Source organism: Erinaceus europaeus, chromosome 3 (genome assembly GCF_950295315.1).
Source record: "Erinaceus europaeus chromosome 3, mEriEur2.1, whole genome shotgun sequence".
Classification (NCBI taxonomy): domain Eukaryota; kingdom Metazoa; phylum Chordata; class Mammalia; order Eulipotyphla; family Erinaceidae; genus Erinaceus; species Erinaceus europaeus.
Genome location: NC_080164.1, coordinates 184,408,018 through 184,424,719, shown reverse-complemented (window position 1 = coordinate 184,424,719; position 16,702 = coordinate 184,408,018). Strand labels below are relative to the sequence as shown.

The following is a 16,702-nucleotide window of genomic DNA, read 5'->3' as shown; positions in this document are numbered from 1 at the left end:
AGAAGAAGAAGTTCCGCACCCCTTCCTTCCTGAAGAAGAACAAGAAGAGGAACGACTCCTGAAGCTGGCCCGCCCCGCCCCCACAGCGCGCCCCTCGTGCCTGGTCTCCCGTCCTCCATCTGCCTGCCCCCCACCCCAGTCTCGGGCGACCTGCTCCCTGTGGGCGTCATCTGCTCGGTGGCCCTCGGAAGTGGGCCTGGGCTGGTGGGACCCGGTGGACGGGCAGGGGTCCTGAGCTCGGTCCCTGCAGGGGGGGGCCACTGCAGCTTCCTTTGAGTAGACCCGCAGTTCACCCTCCCGGCGTGTGCGTGTGCATGTGTGTGCAGCCAGGGTCCCCGCTGGCACAGTGCGCATCACTCCCGTCACGGCAACCAGAGGCTTCCGGGCCGCGGCCTCGCACCCCTGGCTCCCGCCACCTCCCTCCCCCCACGCAGCGACTTTGACTTCCCTTCTGTAGTTTATTTTAACTGTGTCACGACACCAAGTAGCCACACTAGACAGGTTAGGGGACAGCCCGATGCCCTGTCCTCACTGCAGCATCTCGCTCACAATAAAAGCTTTCAGCATTTCCTCGCCAAAGCCTCTCCTCCGGCGTTCGGCCCGCGGCCGTTTGAAGCAGGCTTTGCAGAAGTGGACCCGAGTCCTCAGACCCCGGACCCTGCGCCGCTCCTGCCCTCCTAGGACACAGGCAGGGTCCGCTGCACACGGGTGGGGCCCGGGCCTGACCGCACCCCCAGGGGCTCTTGGTATAAACAGCTGCTTCACGTGGGCCCTGGTCGGGAGCGCCGACCCCCAGGTTCCGGGCGGCTGTGGCCTCACTCGGCCTTGAGTGGCGGCAGGTTCCACAGCAGGAAGAAAGGCAGCAGGAAGAGACCAGAACCCAGGGAGAAGCAGACGTGGGCACCGGCCAGCCAGTACACTGGGGAGACAGCAATCAGCGCAGGGGAGTGGGTACCGGCCAGCCAGTACACTGGGGAGACAGCTGTCAGTGCAGGGGAGTGGGGGGGTGCCCAGCCTTACCTGAGGTGGCCAGCAGAGGCCCCAGCGCCCTGGCCAGTGCACCCAGGCTACGCAGCGTGCCCATGACAATGCCCTTCTGTCCAGGCGAGCCTGGAGGTAGGGGGCGGCCCTCATGTGACACCGGTCTCCTGCCCACCCCCACCCTGCGCTGACGGCCTCCACCCTCCACTGGGGGAAGAGCCCCTCACCGTAGCCGGCCACGACGGACGACAGGCAGGGCACCACGACGGCGGCGGCTGGGGACACGAGGCGGTCAGGGGGGCGGCGGGGCCGGGGTGCCCACTCAGCCGCCCGGCCCCGCAGACTCACCGAAGGAGTAGGGCAGTAGCCCGAGGCCCAGCGCGGGCAGAGTGTGCGCCCAGCCCAGCAGCAGGAAGGCGGGGACCAGCAGCAGGACGGCCTGTGGGGAGCCGGCTCAGGACCTGCACGCACACCCGCACCCATACCCGCAGGGCAGCCCGGGGTAGCGCCCCACCTCCCAGTCGGCACGCCTACCCGCCTCACGGCCGCCGTCTCCCCGCCCGGCCGGATCCTCCTAGCGTAGGTGCCCTGGACGACGGCCATGGTCAGGCCGATGAAGAAAAACATCTTCCCCTGCTGCACGCTGGGGGCCGGGAGGGTCAGGGGGCGGGGAGGGGCCGGGAGACCCCCCTCCGCCAGCACGGACCCCCGCCCCACCTGCCGAACTGCAGGCGCTGGTGCACCAGGAAGCCGAGCGAGAACTCCAGGCCCGAGAACAGGAAGAGGTAGAGGAAGTAGGCGAGGCCCAGGCGGCGCAGGCTGCTCAGCCCTGTGGACGCGGGTGGGCGCGGGGTCAGGCCCGGGGTCAGGCGCCGGAGGTGCCCTCACTCACGTCCCCGCCGCCGCCGCCCTCGCTCACGGTGTCCGCGGGGCGGGTCTGGGCCGCGGGCCACGGCGGAGAAGCGCAGCAGGGCCAGCGGGCTGAGCAGGTCGACGGCCGTGTGGACGCCCGGAGCCAGAGAGGGGGCCTGGCGGGGGGAGAGGCTGCAGGAGGGGCGCCGGGCAGCCCCGCGCCCACACCCGCCTCCCGCAGCACCGCCCGGGCAGCCCGCGTACCCGCTTTTCGGGGGGCAGCGTCTCTGGCAGGAAGCAGAGCGCCAGCAGCAGGGCGGCCAGGGCCAGCAGCAGGGCCAGCCAGGGAGCGGCGTCGGGGGGCAGCGAGGCGCCCAGCGCGGGGCCCAGCGTGAAGGCCAGCGAGAAGGCCACGCCGATGACGGCCTGGGGGCAGCACGGGCTGGGCGGGTGGGCGGACACACCCCTGGCCCCCCAAAGCGCCCCCGGGGCCCGGGGACCGCCCCACCACCCACCGGGGCCCGGGGCTCGGGGACGCCCACCCAGAGGCCCACCATGCCGCGGCTGTGGGCGGCGGGCGAGCCCAGGTCGGCGACGATGGCGGCGGACAGGCTGACGTTGCCCCTGCTGATGCCCGCGAGCGCCCGGGAGGCCAGGAAGGCGGCGAAGCTGGCGGACGTCGCCCACACGGCGTAGGAGGCGGCCGTGCCAGCCTGCGGGCGGGACGGGCGGCGTGAAGGGCGGATCCCCGGCCCCCAGCCCCCGGCGCCCCGGGGGGCCCCCGGTACCAGGCAGAGCAGCATCAGGGGCCGGCGGCCCAGGCGGTCGGAGGCGGCGCCGGTGAGCGGGGCGCACAGGAACTGCAGGGCCGAGAAGAGCGAACCCACGAGGCCTGCGGGCGGCGGGCGGCCGTGAGTCTCCAGCTCTGACCTGGCCTGACCGGCTCTGGCAGGTGCGGCCAGGGCTCGAACCCGGGTCCTTGGCACTGCAGGGTGCGCTCGGCCAGGGGCGCCCCCCCTCCCCGCTCGTTAAAGGAGCTGCAGGGGCGGCGGGCAGGCGGGGGCGGCTGCACCTCCGAACAGGACGCTGTGGAACCTCTTCTCGGGCGGCGTCCCGATGGCCTCGGCGAAGCGGTCGACGGCGTGCTGCCAGGAGCTGTACAGCGGGTCCTGCGGGCACAGGCGGGGCTGTGGGGCCGGGGCAGGGGTGCGGCAGGCGTGGGGGTGTGCCTGGCGGGGTGGGGCGTCCAGGATCTGGGCTGCGGGGTGCAGGGTCGGGATGTGGGGTCCCGGGTGCGGGGTTGGGATGCGGGTCGGGGTGCGGGTCCCGGGTTCGGGATGCGGGTCCTGGGTGCGGGGTCGAGATGCGGGTCGGGGATTCAGGTCCCGGGGTCGGGGTGCGGTCCCGGGGGCGGAGGGCGGGATCCGGGGTCGGGATGCGGGTCCCGGGGTCGGGGTGCGGGTCCCGGGGGCGGGGTGCGGGTCCAGGGGGCGGGGTGCGGGTCCCGGGATCCGGGGTCGGGTCCCGGGGGTGGGTTCGGGGGTCGGGGTGCGGGTCCAAGGGTCGGGGGGTCCGGGGTAGGGGGGGCGGGATCCGGGCGCGGGGCTCCGCCGGTCTCACGCGCGCGGCCGCCTGGCGGTGCAGCAGGCCCGGGAGCAGCGGCAGCAGCAGCGCGAAGCCCAGCAGGTCTGGCAGCAGCGCGGCGAACACGGCGCCCAGCACGCGGCGCTCCGGGGCGGCGGGCGGGCGGATGGGCGGCCGCGGGGTGCAGGTCCCGGAGGCGCGGGCCATGCCGGAGCTGCGGGGACGGGCTGCACCGCGACGCCGCCGAGGACGGACGGACTCACGGACACAGCATCCGGCCGCCGCGTGGGTGGGGGCTTTCGCGCCGGCCCCGCCCACTGCCCCGGGCCCGGAAGTGACGCGGGAGCCTTTCCCGCGCTGCCGCACCCAGAAGCGCGCGCGGCGGGGCGGGGAACCCCCAGAGCGTCTGGCGGAGGCGCCCACCCGGCCCCGAGACCCCGCCCATCCGGCCCCAGACCCCGCCCACCCGGACCCGAGACCCCGCCCATTCGGCCCCAGACCCCGCCCACCCGGCCCGAGACCCCGCCCCTCGCCCTGCTCCTGTTTCATTTAAAATGAGAACCAGGAGGCACCAGGCTTCCAAAGGGCGTCGGGCACCCAGCTCCCAGCTCAGGCTTCACCCTGCAGCCTCCAGGAGCTGGGACAGGCCCCTGGGAAGGCGCTACCCTCCTCCACCCCACCCTCCTCCTCCTCCACTTCTTCCTTCACCCATTCCCGCTTCCTCCTCCTCCACCACTCCCACTCCTTCAGCCCTCCCCTCTTCCTTCACGCCTTCCCTCCTCCTCTCCTCCCGATTCACCATTAAATTTTTTTAAACAAGATTTAAAAAAAAAAAGATTTTATTAATGAGAAAGACAGGAGAGCCCGCCGCCCTGGTGCATGGCTGCTGGGGACTGAAGGCAGTGCCGCCTCCCGGACGGCCAGATCCCTTGTCCCCAGGGGCATCGCTGGGGCTCGGTGCCTGCGGACAGGCCGGATCCACCGCCCTGGGTGCCGAGTCTGTCGTCGGGTAGGACAGAGACGTCGGGAGAGAGACGGAGACACCTGCAGCCCCGCTTCACCACTTGCAAAGCTTTGCCCTGTAGGTGGGACCGGGGCTCGTACCCGGGTCCTTGAGCACCGTGCCTCCTGATTCACTTCTTCACAGCCCGCCTCCTCTTCAGGGCCTTCCACTCTCCCTCCTGCGTTGCCAGGCTGCCCAGCAGCTGCTTCACTCTCCGCTTCCGCTCCGCGTCCCTGTAACGGCAGACAGCGCGCCGTGTACTGGCCGCTCCAGGCCGCCCGCCGCCCCCGCCTGCCCATGCGGCCCCATCCCGCCCGCCTCACCGCTCCAAGGTCTCCGCCAGCTGCATCCGGGCCAGGAACTGGTTGTCCTTGCGGATCTCCCGCACGGCCCCCTTGAACTCGCGCCGGTGCTTATGGATCAGCCGCCGCCGCTCCTGCTCTTCCTTGGTGCGGCCCTGCTTCCTCCCGCACTCCAGGCTGCAACCGCACGGCTGTCAGGGAGCCCGCGGCCCGCCCGGCACCCCCAGCCAGGGGCTCCCGCACTCACACTCTGACCAGTCGTGGGGTGAACAGCTTCGGCGGCTGCGGCCTGGTCCGCTCGCAGACCATGGGCCGGTAGCTCTGCTTCTGCGAGTCCATTTCGGCCAGGGCACTCTGACACAGGGCCTGGGGTGAGAAGAGCAGTCGCCGTGGGGGCGGCGCAGACTGCGTCCCCAGAACCCCCACGTGGAGGGGTGCTCCCTGGACGGGGCCACCGACACGGGTGTCAGGGCGCGGGCCCGTCCTCACCTGCAGCTCCAGGGGGTAGCCGGAGCGACTCAGGTGCAGCGCCAGCAAGTCTCTGAGAGGCCCGGTGACGTGGTGGGAGGCCGGCAGGGTGCTGTACATGGTCACGCAGCGCTTCACCAGGGCCACGCACGCAGCCAGGCAGGATAGCCTGTGAAGAAGGGGCCGCGCAGGCGGCATGAGCACACTGCCTGCAGAAGGGACCTCCCTGGGTCTTCAAGGCGTAGTGAGAGTCGCTACCCGCTTGGGGGGATTTGTTTTTTTTTCATGGAAAAAATGGCCACAGACTTTGAATAGTTGCGCTAAAGAAAACACACAGGTGCCCAACAAGCACCTGTGGGCACCGAGAGCTCTGCTCAGCTCTGGCAAAAGGCAGCGCCAGGGGCTGAACCTGGGACCGCGGGGCCTCAGGCAGGAGCGCCTGGTCTGCCACGGCCGTGTGGTCTGTGAGACCCGCTCCATGATCATCTTCTTCAGGACGGAAAGGCTTCCCGAGACCCATCTCGCCTCTGAGCACTGTGCGGGGCCTCTCACCTGGTGTGGTTGGCCTCGGACGCGCTCTGGCCTTTGAGGGCACCCGCGGCCCAGCGGAGGGACAGGGCCTGTCTCTGCCACGTGGCCATGTCCTCGTCGTCTGACACCAGCAGCAACTCCGAGTTCTTGCCGCGAGCTCTGAAAGGGTGCACCAGAACGTGACCTGGACAGCAAGCGGGACAGGGGTGAGGGGTGAGACGGGCTTCAGTGGGCAGCCCCCTGGAGAGCGGTGCATGGGGTTTGAACGGCTCTGACGGCCACAGGGCGACGGCTCCCACCAAGAGGGCCACAGAGGGGACAGAGTGGGTGGTGGCATGGCAGCAGGCTGAGTGCCGGGGAAGCTGCGGGAGCCCGTCAGCGGGGAGGCGGGACCAGGGCACGTGGCGGTGCCGGTGCATCAGGAGCCTGCAGCAGGGGGCAGGGGACCCAGGCCAAACGCTTCCTGGGTGCTGGGAGAGGAGCCGCGAGCGCCAAGGAAGAGTCAAGAAGCTGCCGTCAGCGTGGCGGAACGGCGGTTAAGGTGCGCCACTGAGACCCTTCCCCGTGACGGAAGACTCCCCTCCCTGCCGGGACTCCGAGCGCCGTGGGAGCCGCACGGGCAGATTGTGGACACGTCCCTGTTCCCACACAGAAAGACTGGCGCTGAGACGTCCGCTAGGCAGGGAGCCGTGGGAATGTACGCTCTGCGAGAGCGAGAACTAGCACCTCAGGCTCCGGTCAGCCTGGCAAACGGGGTCTGCTCCGCTGTCCCCCGGGCCCCGAGCGATGAGTGCCTCTGCAAAGCCCCGGGATTCGGCGCACACGCGCCTCTGCCAGGCTCACCTTGTCCCTGCTTGTCCGGGGCAGCGATGTACAGAATCCCCAGCAAGAAGTTGAGCAGCTCGGGGATGAGCCTCTGGGACAGACTCACGAAGTCCAGGAACATGCTGCACACGAACAGGCCCTTCACCGCGTCTTGGAGAGACAGGACGAGACACTGGGAGAGCGGGGCCGTCAGTGTGGGGCCAGGGTCCTCGAGGCTGGGCAGCCCCCTCCCCACCGTGACCCAGGCCCCCGCTGGGGTGAGACAAATGCACGGCTAGACCAGGAGGGGACGACGGACTCGGTGCCACCACCGGCCCGAAGGTGTGCTGACCCCCCTCCGGCACCCCCAGACCGTGGAAGACAAAGCTCTGGGTGGGGCCGCGTCACCCAGGCCCAGAGACACTCGGTCTCTTGGCTGACCGGGCCACCGAGCCGGAAGCCCGAGGCGCCTCTTGGCCTGGTGGGCATGGGAGTGTGGGGCGAGGGGCGAGGGCGGGGCCGCACCTTGGTGAGCAGCTGGCTCATGCACAGCAGCGCGGGCGTCACCACGGGGTGCCGGAAGTCCGAGGTGGGGAACAGCAGCCCGGTGAGCTTCAAGTAAATGAGCTAGAAAAAGAGCGGGTTGGCCAAGGGCCCGGCCAGACTAGGGCTCCTGCCCCACGCCTCCATCCGCCCGCTGACGCCAACAGCCCTTTCCAGTTTCTGCTGCTGGGGAAGGGACTTTGGCATAAAGACCCCAGCGGGACACGCCACGGCTCCGCTCACGGCTGCCCTGACGCCCCCAAAGATCTCTCTTGGCAGAGGCTGGGGAGCCCGCCCCAAAGCCTGCGTCAGCCTCAGCTGCCCGTGAGGACGGACCCGGCCGCTCTGGACCGTTCGCCAACCCCCAGCCACCCGCTCCACCGTCGGCCTGCCCATGCCAGCCGCCTACCACATCCAGCCCCGGAAACGTCGCCCGGCCCTTGGACTCCACCATCTCCTCCATCTCGTGCATGGCATCGCGGAGGACAAACCGCATGGAGTGGCTCGAGGAGTTGGGAAACATCTGGCACAGTTGGTACAACGGCCTGTGAGTCAGAAAGCCAAGCAGGTGTGAGAGCTCCGAGGAGCCTCTTCCTGGGATGCCGCCCCCAGCCTGGAACCCCCAGGCCAGGGCACCTGCGTGGCCCTTCCTGGAGACCCCGTGGCCGTCCTCACAGTGTCTACGCCCCCCCCCCACCCCCGCTCAACTCTGACCCCTCAGAGCTGCCGACTGAGGCGTTTTTCACACGAGCCTGTGGGCAAGGCGAAGGGTGGGACCGCACTGGACTCTGGCATGGAGGCCGTTCAAGCCCCAACAGCACACAGTTCTGGTTGTCTCTCTGAGGCCTGGGCCTGGGTGCAGCCGGCCTGCCCACTCTCGCAGAGCGGTGCTCCAGGGATGCGCCGGGAGACGCTCACGGGGTCCGGTCCGCCCTGGGCCTCCCCTAGTCAGGAAGGGCCGGAGTCGCTCCTCGGCCCTCGGCCCACGGAGCCCCCAGGTTTACTCACGCAACCAACTTGTCAATCGCCCCAAGGTCTGGCGGGTCACTGGTAGCCAAGTCCCCGACGTGCTCCAGGAGGAACCCAAACAGCTTCTGCGAGGACGTTGAGAACAGAGCTTAGTCAGAGCGTGGCATCCCGTCCAGGAACCACCGGGGGCCCCTTCAGACACAGGCCAAGGGGAGAGCTCGAGGAGTCGCCGTGGCGTCTGCAGATGGCCGGTCACGCGTGGGCGGTAGCCCCAAGCCGGTGTGCCCAGCACCGGGCCCCACAGACCCGGCTCTCCGCCTGGCCTGCCGCAGACTCAGACCCGACCGCCGATCCGCCCACCTCCAGCTTCGCCTTGTTCCCCGTGGCCAGGCTGGGGTGGTTGCACTTCTGGATCCTCTCCAGCACCGCGAGCTGCTCCTCCGCCGCCCTTCCTGCCAGCAGAGACGACAGCTCCTCTCGGGTCTCGGGAGCTGCCGGAGACACAGAGCCCCACGGCAGGGGTGGGGGGCAGGTCAGGCTCCTGAGCACCACCAGGCCCGCCTCCCGTGGCCTCGGGCACCTCCCAGGACAGTCCCCCCGGCCACGACTGATGCCTCCGCGGCCTCGGGCACCTCCCGGGACAGTCTCCGGCCACCACTGATGCCTCCGCGGCCTCGGGCACCTCCCAGGACAGTCCCCTGGCCACGACTGATGCCTCTGCAGCCTCGGGCACCTCCCAGGACAGTCTCCGGCCACCACTGATGCCTCAGCCCCTTCAGCCAGGGAAGAGCCGAGAGCGTCGGACGGGCCTAGAGGGAGCTGGGCGGAGGCGCAGCCGCGGGGAAGCCAGTGTCGCCCGCTCTCCGTTCTCGCCCCTCGGGTGGAGACCTTTAGTCCCAGGGCCCGGCCGCTCGGCTCACAGGAGCCTCGAAGTGGCAGAAGGCTTCCCGCAGAAAGCACCCGGCCACCTGGAGAGACTCGCGGGCAGGGCAGGGCAGGGCAGGACGACACATCCCCAACGACCCGACCCCTCGGGAGGGCAACGCAGCCAGGACTCGTGGGCCGGCGTGAGCCACACGTCGGGCCATGCAGAGATCGCCCCGGCCAGGACCCTCTGGTCTACCTGCGAAGGTGTAGGGCAGCTCCGTGCCCGCGGCCCGCCAGGAGGGGTGAGCTTCACCGGGAGGCCCTCGCCTGCCAGCCTGGCGCGGCTTGTCCCCCCCAGGCTCCGAGCTCTGCTCGCTCTCGGCGTCCGAGTCCAGGTCCGAGTGGCTGTCGGGATCGCCGCTCTCCTCGGAGTCCCCCTCGCCCAGCTCGGAGTTCCCCTCGCCGTCGTCCCCGCTCAGCTGCTGCCCCTCCACATTCATCTTCCCGTCCTGGGGGCGCAGGCGGGAGTCACGGGGGCCGGTAGAACAGCCGCTGCCCCGGCTCCGCTCCCCGGTGAGCCCCACCGAGGTCTGAGCAGGAGCCCCGGGCAGCAGCAAGGCTCGGGGGGCTGCACCTGGACCTCAACCCCTGAGGGAGCGACTGTGCACCCCCACGTCCCCGAGCATCCCGGGCACCCGCCTCCCCCTCGAGGACACGCGGCGTGCTGCCAGCTGCTCTGGAGCCAAAGCCCGCGAGGCACGGGGAGCCGCACCCCTGCACCGGGGACCAGAACCAGGACTCCCGAGGAAGGACATTTAGAAAGTAGGTGCCAGGTGGTGGCGCACATTACAGTGCACGAGGACCCGGGTTTGAGCCCCCGGTCCCCACCTGCAGGGGAGAAGCTTCAGGAGCGGTAGAGCAGGGCTGCATCCTTTGTCTCTCTCTATCCGATAAGTAAATAAATAAAGAAGCGCAGCAAACCTATCTATCAAAGGTGGGAAGCTGTGGTCCGGGAGGTGGCACGGAGGATGGAGAGCTGGGCTCTGAGCCAACGACGTCTGGCCCTCCTCTCCTCCCGTCCCTCTCGCCACTAAGAAAAAACCCCAGCTAGTCAACGCGGAAACTCACCTTGTAGGAAAGCAGGCGCCTGTCGTCTCTGTCGAGGACGAAGCTGTCGCCAAGGTCGTCTGCAGACACGTGCTTGGCTTTCTCGGTGCCCTCGTCCTCGCCCGTGCCCAGCATGCGGCGGGCTCTCTCCGCCTGGCGGGAGGACGGACGCTCGGCACCTTGGCGAGGCGGCAGGCAGAGAGAGCCCGGGCCCAGGGGTGCTTTCCCGCGGGGCAAGAGTGACGACAGGCCGCATCTCTGTGCCTCGCACGTCCCGCCCGCCGAGATGAGAGGAGACGACGGCGTGAAAGCAGCGTGCTCAGCTAGGCCGCCAGGTGGGACCGTGTGCCCCGAAAGTGAAGCCCAGCCAGGTGGGTGAGGGGGTGCTGAGGAGGGGCCGGCGGCCTGAGGCCGAAGGAAGCGCTCCTCTGGCACACGGGTGGCCTCTGCCCTCGCCCCTCCCTCTCACTGCCATCTGCGCTCGCGTCTCGCCCGCCCGAGTGAGCAGCAGGACCCACAGCGGCCTGGGCAGCACAGCCCTCTCGCCTGCCGCACAGTACCTCCAGTTTCTGCAGCCGGTCCTGCTCCTCCGCGGCCAGCTCCTCCTTGGTCTTCAGCCGCTCAGACGGCTGTGCCTTCATCTCAAAGCCGAGCTCGCGAACCGTCACGTCGTACGCGTCGGGCTGGGGGGGAGGGGATCGGTTCGTCTCGTTTTTGTCCCGTCTGAGCGGGAGCCAGACGCTCCAGACGGCGGCACACCCGGCACACCCACTTGGCCACACGCAGGTCCCCGTCGCTATGTGGGGCCACCGTGCGTGGCGTGGGGGCTCCCCGACGGCGGAGCGGCACTGGGTGTCTGTTTTTCGCAGACCGCCTCAAGCCGAAAGGGCAGACAGACATGTCTGCGGGGAGGAGGGGCAGAGGCTTCCTGCGCGGCCACAGGTGTGCGGTGTGGGCTCCATGCTTCCAGCGGTCCCTCCTTTCCCTTTAGGCCCGAGGGTGAGAGAGCAAGGGAGAGGCCGCGGTGCTGCCCACTGGGCCCTCCCTCCCGGCTGCCTCCCGCTCCCTACTCCGCTTCTGAGGAAGACTTCAAAGCACGTGGACTTTTTAGTCCCAGGAAGCCCTAGAAATAGATGTGCCGTGCGACCGGGCAGCGACACAGTGGGCAGAGTCGGACCTCGCGCAGGAGGCCGAGCCAGGATGCTGAATTCCTCTCGCCTCTCCGTTCACATCCGTTCGCGCATTTTTACAGACACTAAGGACCGACCCCTGAGAGGCCCTGGCTTTTACGACAGAAGAAGAGTCAAACACCCTTCGTCGTTTGGGAAGACAGCTTGGCCATATCCCCCCCCCCCCCCCCAGAATGCTGCCGTCGGCCGGGGGACTCTACCACTAGTTCACGTGGGGTTAGCATCTGGAACATTTGCAGGCTGTTCTGAGGGCTCTGAAAATGACAGAAAACCAAACCCACAACACACCCAACACAAACAGATTTTTTTTTTTTCACCACACCATCTTGGTTCTCAGGATCCCATGGGAACACTGTTCCCAGCTGGGGGAGACCTGACGCAGACATTCAGCAGAAAACTCAGGCCCTGACGGGGACCACGGCTGCCGAGGCCAGGCCTTCACCTACAGAGAATGGATGTGCTCGGCCCGCTCCCGGCCCTCACCTGGGGCTTCTCCGTGGCGCCGCCCGCGACCTTGGGCCTCCTGTGAGACAGGAGAGTCTGGATGGCCCTCCAGTCCTGGTCCAGCTTCTCCGTGAGCTCGAGCGCGTCTTCCCGCTGAGCCTGTCTCTCCCTCTGGAGAAAGAGCACACGCGGCACTGAGCAGGCGGGCCCCGGGAAGCCCCGGCCACGCACGAAGCCCACTTCTGTGCCCGGGGGCGTGCGGCACCTTCTCCTGTTTGGACTTTGCAATGAGCTCTTCGATCAGTTCCCTGCGGGACTTGGCCTTCTCGCCGTCCTCGCTCTTTCTGTGCGGGAGCCCGCCGCCGCCGAAGTGGGCCGCCGTCAGCTCGGCTGTGAACAGTGGAACCCGTGAGTGAGGCCAGGCACCCACCCCGTAGCCCCACGCGGGCCCGGGCAGCTCAGAGGAGGAGGACGCTCGCCCAGGGGCCCTCCGACCGGCCGCTCACAACTGCCCAGCCCACTAGGGACGCTCACCCTCGCTCACCCTCGTCAGAGAGGCAACCCGACCTCGACTGCGAGAGCAGCTTTGTGAGCGAGAAGGGCAAGAGGCCCGAGTTCAGGGACACGCGGCGCCTTTAAAGCGAGTTTCTGCTCTCGATGCGCTGCCAGAAACCGAGCCAGAACTCACGCATCACAACACCGCTGAAGGGCCTCTGGGGCCCACCGTCTTCCTGTTTCCCCTCACCTCAGAGGGCGGGGAACGGGGTGAGGAGCTACAGGCCGGGTGGGCGCGAAGCTCCGAAGGCCCAGGCCCAGCCCCCTGCACCGCCATCTTGACTTCTCACACTTGTTTCCTTTTATTTCTTTATCGTTGGACAGAGGCAGAAACTGAGAGGAGGGGAAAGGCGGGGAGGGGGTGGAGAGAGAGAAGAGAGACCCGCGGCCCTGCTTCACTGCTCGAGAAGCCTCCCCCCGCAGGGGGCTGGAACCTGGGTCCTTGCGCACTGTGACGTGTGCGCCGCCTGGCCCTAACCCCTAGCCTTTCTCTCTCTGCCTCTGTACCCCACCCCCCCGTCGGCAGGGAGAAGCACCGAGCAGCACCCTGAAGGAGTGCGGCGGGTCCCCCTCCACTCCAGGGCCCTCCTTTCCCTCTAGAGTGTCCGAGGCAGGAGCGGAGGCAGTGCGCCGCGGGCTGACCATTGAGCCTCCGGGCACTAAGGCGCCCACTCACCCGACAGCGTGCCCCGGTCGTCGCCGTCATCATCGCTGTCCGTGACGGCGTGGTGCTTCTCCAGGTCGGCCAGCGACTGGCCATAGTGGGTCAGCTCTTCGTCCTCGTTCAGGTTGTAGATGCTCTTCCTCTCGTGCTGCCGCTGCCGAGAGAAGGGGGCGCGTTTCCTCGGGTGTCCGCGACCCACGAGAGACTGGGGGGGCGCTCCGCGGCCGTCGACCTACCTGCCGCTCCAGAGCGAACCTGCAAGCCATCTTCTCCTCGGCGCTCATGCCGTGGCTGTGCTCGCCCAGGCGCCTGTCCGTGAACACGTTGGCCTTGTCCCGCTCCTTGTACTCCTTTAGCAGCGTCTGCGTGCGCTGGGAGGTGTCCGGGGGGGTGAGATGAGGTGAGGTGACAGTGAGGTGAGGGAGTGAGGTGAGAGTGAGGGTGAGGTGAGAGTGAGGTGAGTGAGAGTGAGGGTGAGGGTGAGATTGGGTGAAGGTGAGGTGAATGAGATGAAGGTGAGGCGAGGGTAAGGGGAAGATGAGGTGAGGGTGAAGGTGAGGATAAGGTTAAAGGTGAGGTGAGGCGAGGGTGAGGATGAGGTGAGGATGGAGATGAGGGTGAGGTGAGAGTGAGGATGAGGTGAAGATGAGGTGAGGGTGAGGAGAGGATGAAAGTGAGGTGAAGGTGAGGTGAGGTGAGGTGAGGGTGAAGGTGAGGTGAGGTGAGGGGGAGGTGAGGAGAGGTGAGGGTGAAGTTGAGGTGAGGGGGAGGTGAAGTGAGGTGAAGGTGAGGTCAGAGCCTGCACAGTGACACTGGTGCCTGCACCTCGAGGGGGAGCCTGAGATACGGGTGCTCCTGGCCTCCCAGCCAGGGGGAACCCAGTCAGCTCCAGGGTGCCCTCCAGTCTCCACTGAGGTTGGGGGCAAGTGGCACCTGGGGTGGGAGCAACACGGCAGTGTGGGGTGATGGAGTGACAGGGGAGTGGACTGATGGGGGTTGACGGGGAGATGTGGCAGTAACAGGGGAGTGGGGTGAAGGGAGTGTGTGACAGAGTGACAGGGGAGTGAGGTGATGGAGAGGTCACGGAGTGAAGGAGTGGGGTGACGAAGGGGTGAAGAAGTGACAGCAGAGTGGGGTGACGGAGATTAAGGAGTGACAGAGGAGTAGGGTGACGGGGTCATGGAGTGACAGCAGTGGGGTTACGGAGTGATGGGAGTGGGGTGGTAGAGAGGTCAAGGAGTGACGGGAGTGGGTGGGAGAGTGGCAGGGGGGTCATGGAGTTACAGAGGAGTGGGGTGAAGGGGAGTGACGGGGGTAGGTGATAGAGTGACAGGAGCGAGGTGATGGGGGTTGACAGACTGACAGGGGAGTGGGGTGATGGGGGTGGGGTGACGGGGTGAGGTGACCAGGGGTGACAGAGTGACTGGGGTGAGGTGACGGAGTGAGGTGACCGGGGGTGACAGAGTGACGGGAGTGAGGTGACGGGGGTGAGGTGACCAGGGGTGACAGAGTGACTGGGGTGAGGTGACGGAGTGAGGTGACCGAGGGTGACAGAGTGACGGGAGTGAGGTGACGGGGGTGAGGTGACTGGGGTTGACAGAGTGACGGAGTGGGGTGACGGGGTGAGGTGACCGGGGGTGACAGAGTGACGGGAGTGAGGTGACGGGGTGAGGTGACCGGGGTTGACAGAGTGACGGAGTGAGGTGACGGGGTGAGGTGACCGGGGGTGACAGAGTGACTGGGTTGAGGTGACCGGGGGTGACAGAGTGACTGGGTTGAGGTGACGGAGTGAGGTGACCGGGGTTGACAGAGTGACGGGAGTGAGGTGACGGGAGTGAGGTGACCGGGGGTGACAGAGTGACGGGAGGTGACGGGGTGAGGTGACCGGGGTTGACAGAGTGACGGGAGTGAGGTGACGGGGGTGAGGTGACGGGGTTGACAGAGTGACGGAGTGAGGTGACCGGGGGTGACAGAGTGACGGAGTGAGGTGACCGGGGGTGACAGAGTGACGGAGTGAGGTGACGGGGGTGACAGAGTGACGGGAGTGAGGTGACGGGGTTGACAGTGACAGGGGTGAGGTGACTGGGGGTGACAGAGTGACGTGACGGGGGTGAGGTGACCGGGAGTGACGGAGTGACAGGGGTGGGGTGATGTGACCGGGGTGGGGTGACGGGGTGAGGTGACCAGGGGTGACAGAGTGACTGGGGTGAGGTGACGGGGTGAGGTGACCAGGGGTGACAGAGTGACGGGAGTGAGGTGACGGGGTGAGGTGACTGGGGGTGACAGAGTGACTGGGGTGAGGTGACGGAGTGAGGTGACCGGGGGTGACAGAGTGACGGGAGTGAGGTGACCGGGGGTGACAGAGTGACTGGGTTGAGGTGACGGAATGAGGTGACCGGGGGTGACAGAGTGACTGGGTTGAGGTGACGGAATGAGGTGACCGGGGGTGACAGAGTGACGGGAGTGAGGTGACGGAGTGAGGTGACCTGGGGTGACAGAATGACGGGGTGAGGTGACCGGGGGTGACAGAATGACTGGGTTGTGGTGACGGAGTGAGGTGACCGGGGTGACAGAGTGACGGGAGTGAGGTGACGGGGTGAGGTGACCGGGGGTGACAGAGTGGCGGGGGTGAGGTGAAGGGGTTGACAGAGTGACGGGAGTGAGGTGACGGGGGTGAGGTGACGGGGTTGACAGAGTGACGGAGTGAGGTGACCGGGGTTGACAGAGTGACGGAGTGGGGTGACGGGGTGAGGTGACCGGGGGTGACAGAGTGACGGAGTGAGGTGACGGGGTGAGGTGACCGGGGGTGACAGAGTGACTGGGTTGAGGTGACGGAGTGAGGTGACCGGGGTGACAGAGTGACGGGGATGAGGTGAAGGGGTTGACAGAGTGACAGGAGTGAGGTGACGGGGTTGACAGAGTGACGAGTGAGGTGACGGGGCGAGGTGACTGGGGTTGACAGAGTGACGGGAGTGAGGTGACGGGGTTGACAGAGTGAGGTGACGGGGCGAGGTGACGGGGGGTGACAGAGTGACGGGAGTGAGGTGACGGGGGTGAGGTGACCAGGGTTGACAGAGTGATGGAGTGAGGTGACGGAGCGAGGTGACGGGGGTGACAGAGTGACGGAGTGAGGTGACGGGGCGAGGTGACGGGGGTGACAGAGTGACGGGAGTGAGATGACGGGGGTGAGGTGACCGGGGTTGACAGAGTGACGGAGTGAGGTGACGGAGCGAGGTGACGGGGGTGACAGAGTGACGGAGTGGGGTGACGGGGCGAGGTGACCGGGGGTGACAGAGTGACGGAGTGAGGTGACGGGGCGAGGTGACGGGGGTGACAGAGTGACGGGAGTGAGGTGACGGGGGTGAGGTGACCGGGGTTGACAGAGTGACGGAGTGAGGTGACGGAGCGAGGTGACGGGGGTGACAGAGTGACGGAGTGAGGTGACGGGGTGAGGTGACCGGGGGTGGGGTGGCGGCCGCGAAGCTCACCTTCCGCAGGGCCCGCGCGCGGGAGGCCCCTGGCTGCCCCACGTCGTGGCGCGCGCGGTGGCCCAGCACCGGGAACTTCTTCCGGTTGACCTTCACCTCGAAGGGGTTGGCGCCGGGCCTCGCTCGCGCGGCCGGCCTGGCCTTGCCCATGGCGCCTCGGCCCCGCGCCCACGGGAGACGCCGACGACACGCGCCCGCCGCCCTCACACGTGCGCGCCCGCACCGCCTCGGCCCCGCGCTCGCCCCGGAAGTGCGGCGCGTCGTCACATCCGGCGACCCGGGCCCCGATACCGGAAGCGGGCGGTGGCGTCACCTCTGGCGACTCGGTCCCGCTTCCGGCCGCGCGCGGC

At 67.9% G+C, this 16,702-nt stretch overlaps 4 protein-coding genes across 5 annotated transcripts in view; 1 reads left to right on the top strand and 3 right to left on the bottom strand.

Annotated features, from left to right (window-relative positions):
- ADD1 (adducin 1) overlaps positions 1-573 on the top strand; it is a 29,663-nt gene extending 29,090 nt beyond the window's left edge. The window contains 1 exon segment of the mRNA XM_060188516.1: positions 2-573. Within this exon segment, the coding sequence (XP_060044499.1) occupies positions 2-235 (234 nt within the window). The 3' untranslated portion in view covers positions 236-573.
- On the bottom strand, positions 445-3,788 carry MFSD10 (major facilitator superfamily domain containing 10). 2 transcript variants are annotated; one of them, XM_016195130.2, is made up of 13 exons: positions 3,677-3,788; positions 3,454-3,644; positions 2,906-3,002; positions 2,622-2,725; positions 2,388-2,546; positions 2,098-2,259; positions 1,901-2,009; positions 1,699-1,810; positions 1,516-1,624; positions 1,330-1,420; positions 1,209-1,256; positions 1,021-1,110; positions 445-919 (listed from the first exon to the last, which is right to left on the bottom strand). In XM_016195130.2, exons 2-13 carry the CDS (start codon positions 3,622-3,624, stop codon positions 816-818), a joined length of 1,356 nt encoding a protein of 451 aa, XP_016050616.1. In that variant the 5' UTR covers positions 3,625-3,644; positions 3,677-3,788; the 3' UTR covers positions 445-815. The 2 variants fall into 2 exon arrangements, with proteins under 2 accessions (XP_016050616.1, XP_060044539.1); XM_060188556.1 differs by lacking the exon at positions 1,021-1,110.
- The window catches only part of TADA2B (transcriptional adaptor 2B), a 253,837-nt gene continuing 239,013 nt past the window's right edge, over positions 1,879-16,702 (bottom strand). The window contains exon 3 of the mRNA XM_060188552.1: positions 1,879-1,891. The gene's annotated coding sequence lies outside the window, so the exon portion shown is untranslated. The remainder of the gene's footprint in view (positions 1,892-16,702) is intronic.
- NOP14 (NOP14 nucleolar protein) lies at positions 4,247-16,603 on the bottom strand. Its single transcript, XM_060188517.1, has 19 exons — positions 16,353-16,603; positions 13,101-13,235; positions 12,877-13,018; positions 11,911-12,035; positions 11,685-11,816; positions 10,572-10,694; positions 10,021-10,164; positions 9,161-9,386; positions 8,398-8,528; positions 8,077-8,162; positions 7,478-7,613; positions 7,051-7,152; positions 6,565-6,718; positions 5,743-5,905; positions 5,212-5,359; positions 4,970-5,088; positions 4,744-4,899; positions 4,521-4,653; positions 4,247-4,474 (listed from the first exon to the last, which is right to left on the bottom strand). The coding sequence occupies exons 1-18, from the start codon at positions 16,500-16,502 to the stop codon at positions 4,551-4,553; spliced, it is 2,475 nt and encodes an 824-aa protein (XP_060044500.1). The 5' UTR covers positions 16,503-16,603; the 3' UTR covers positions 4,247-4,474; positions 4,521-4,550.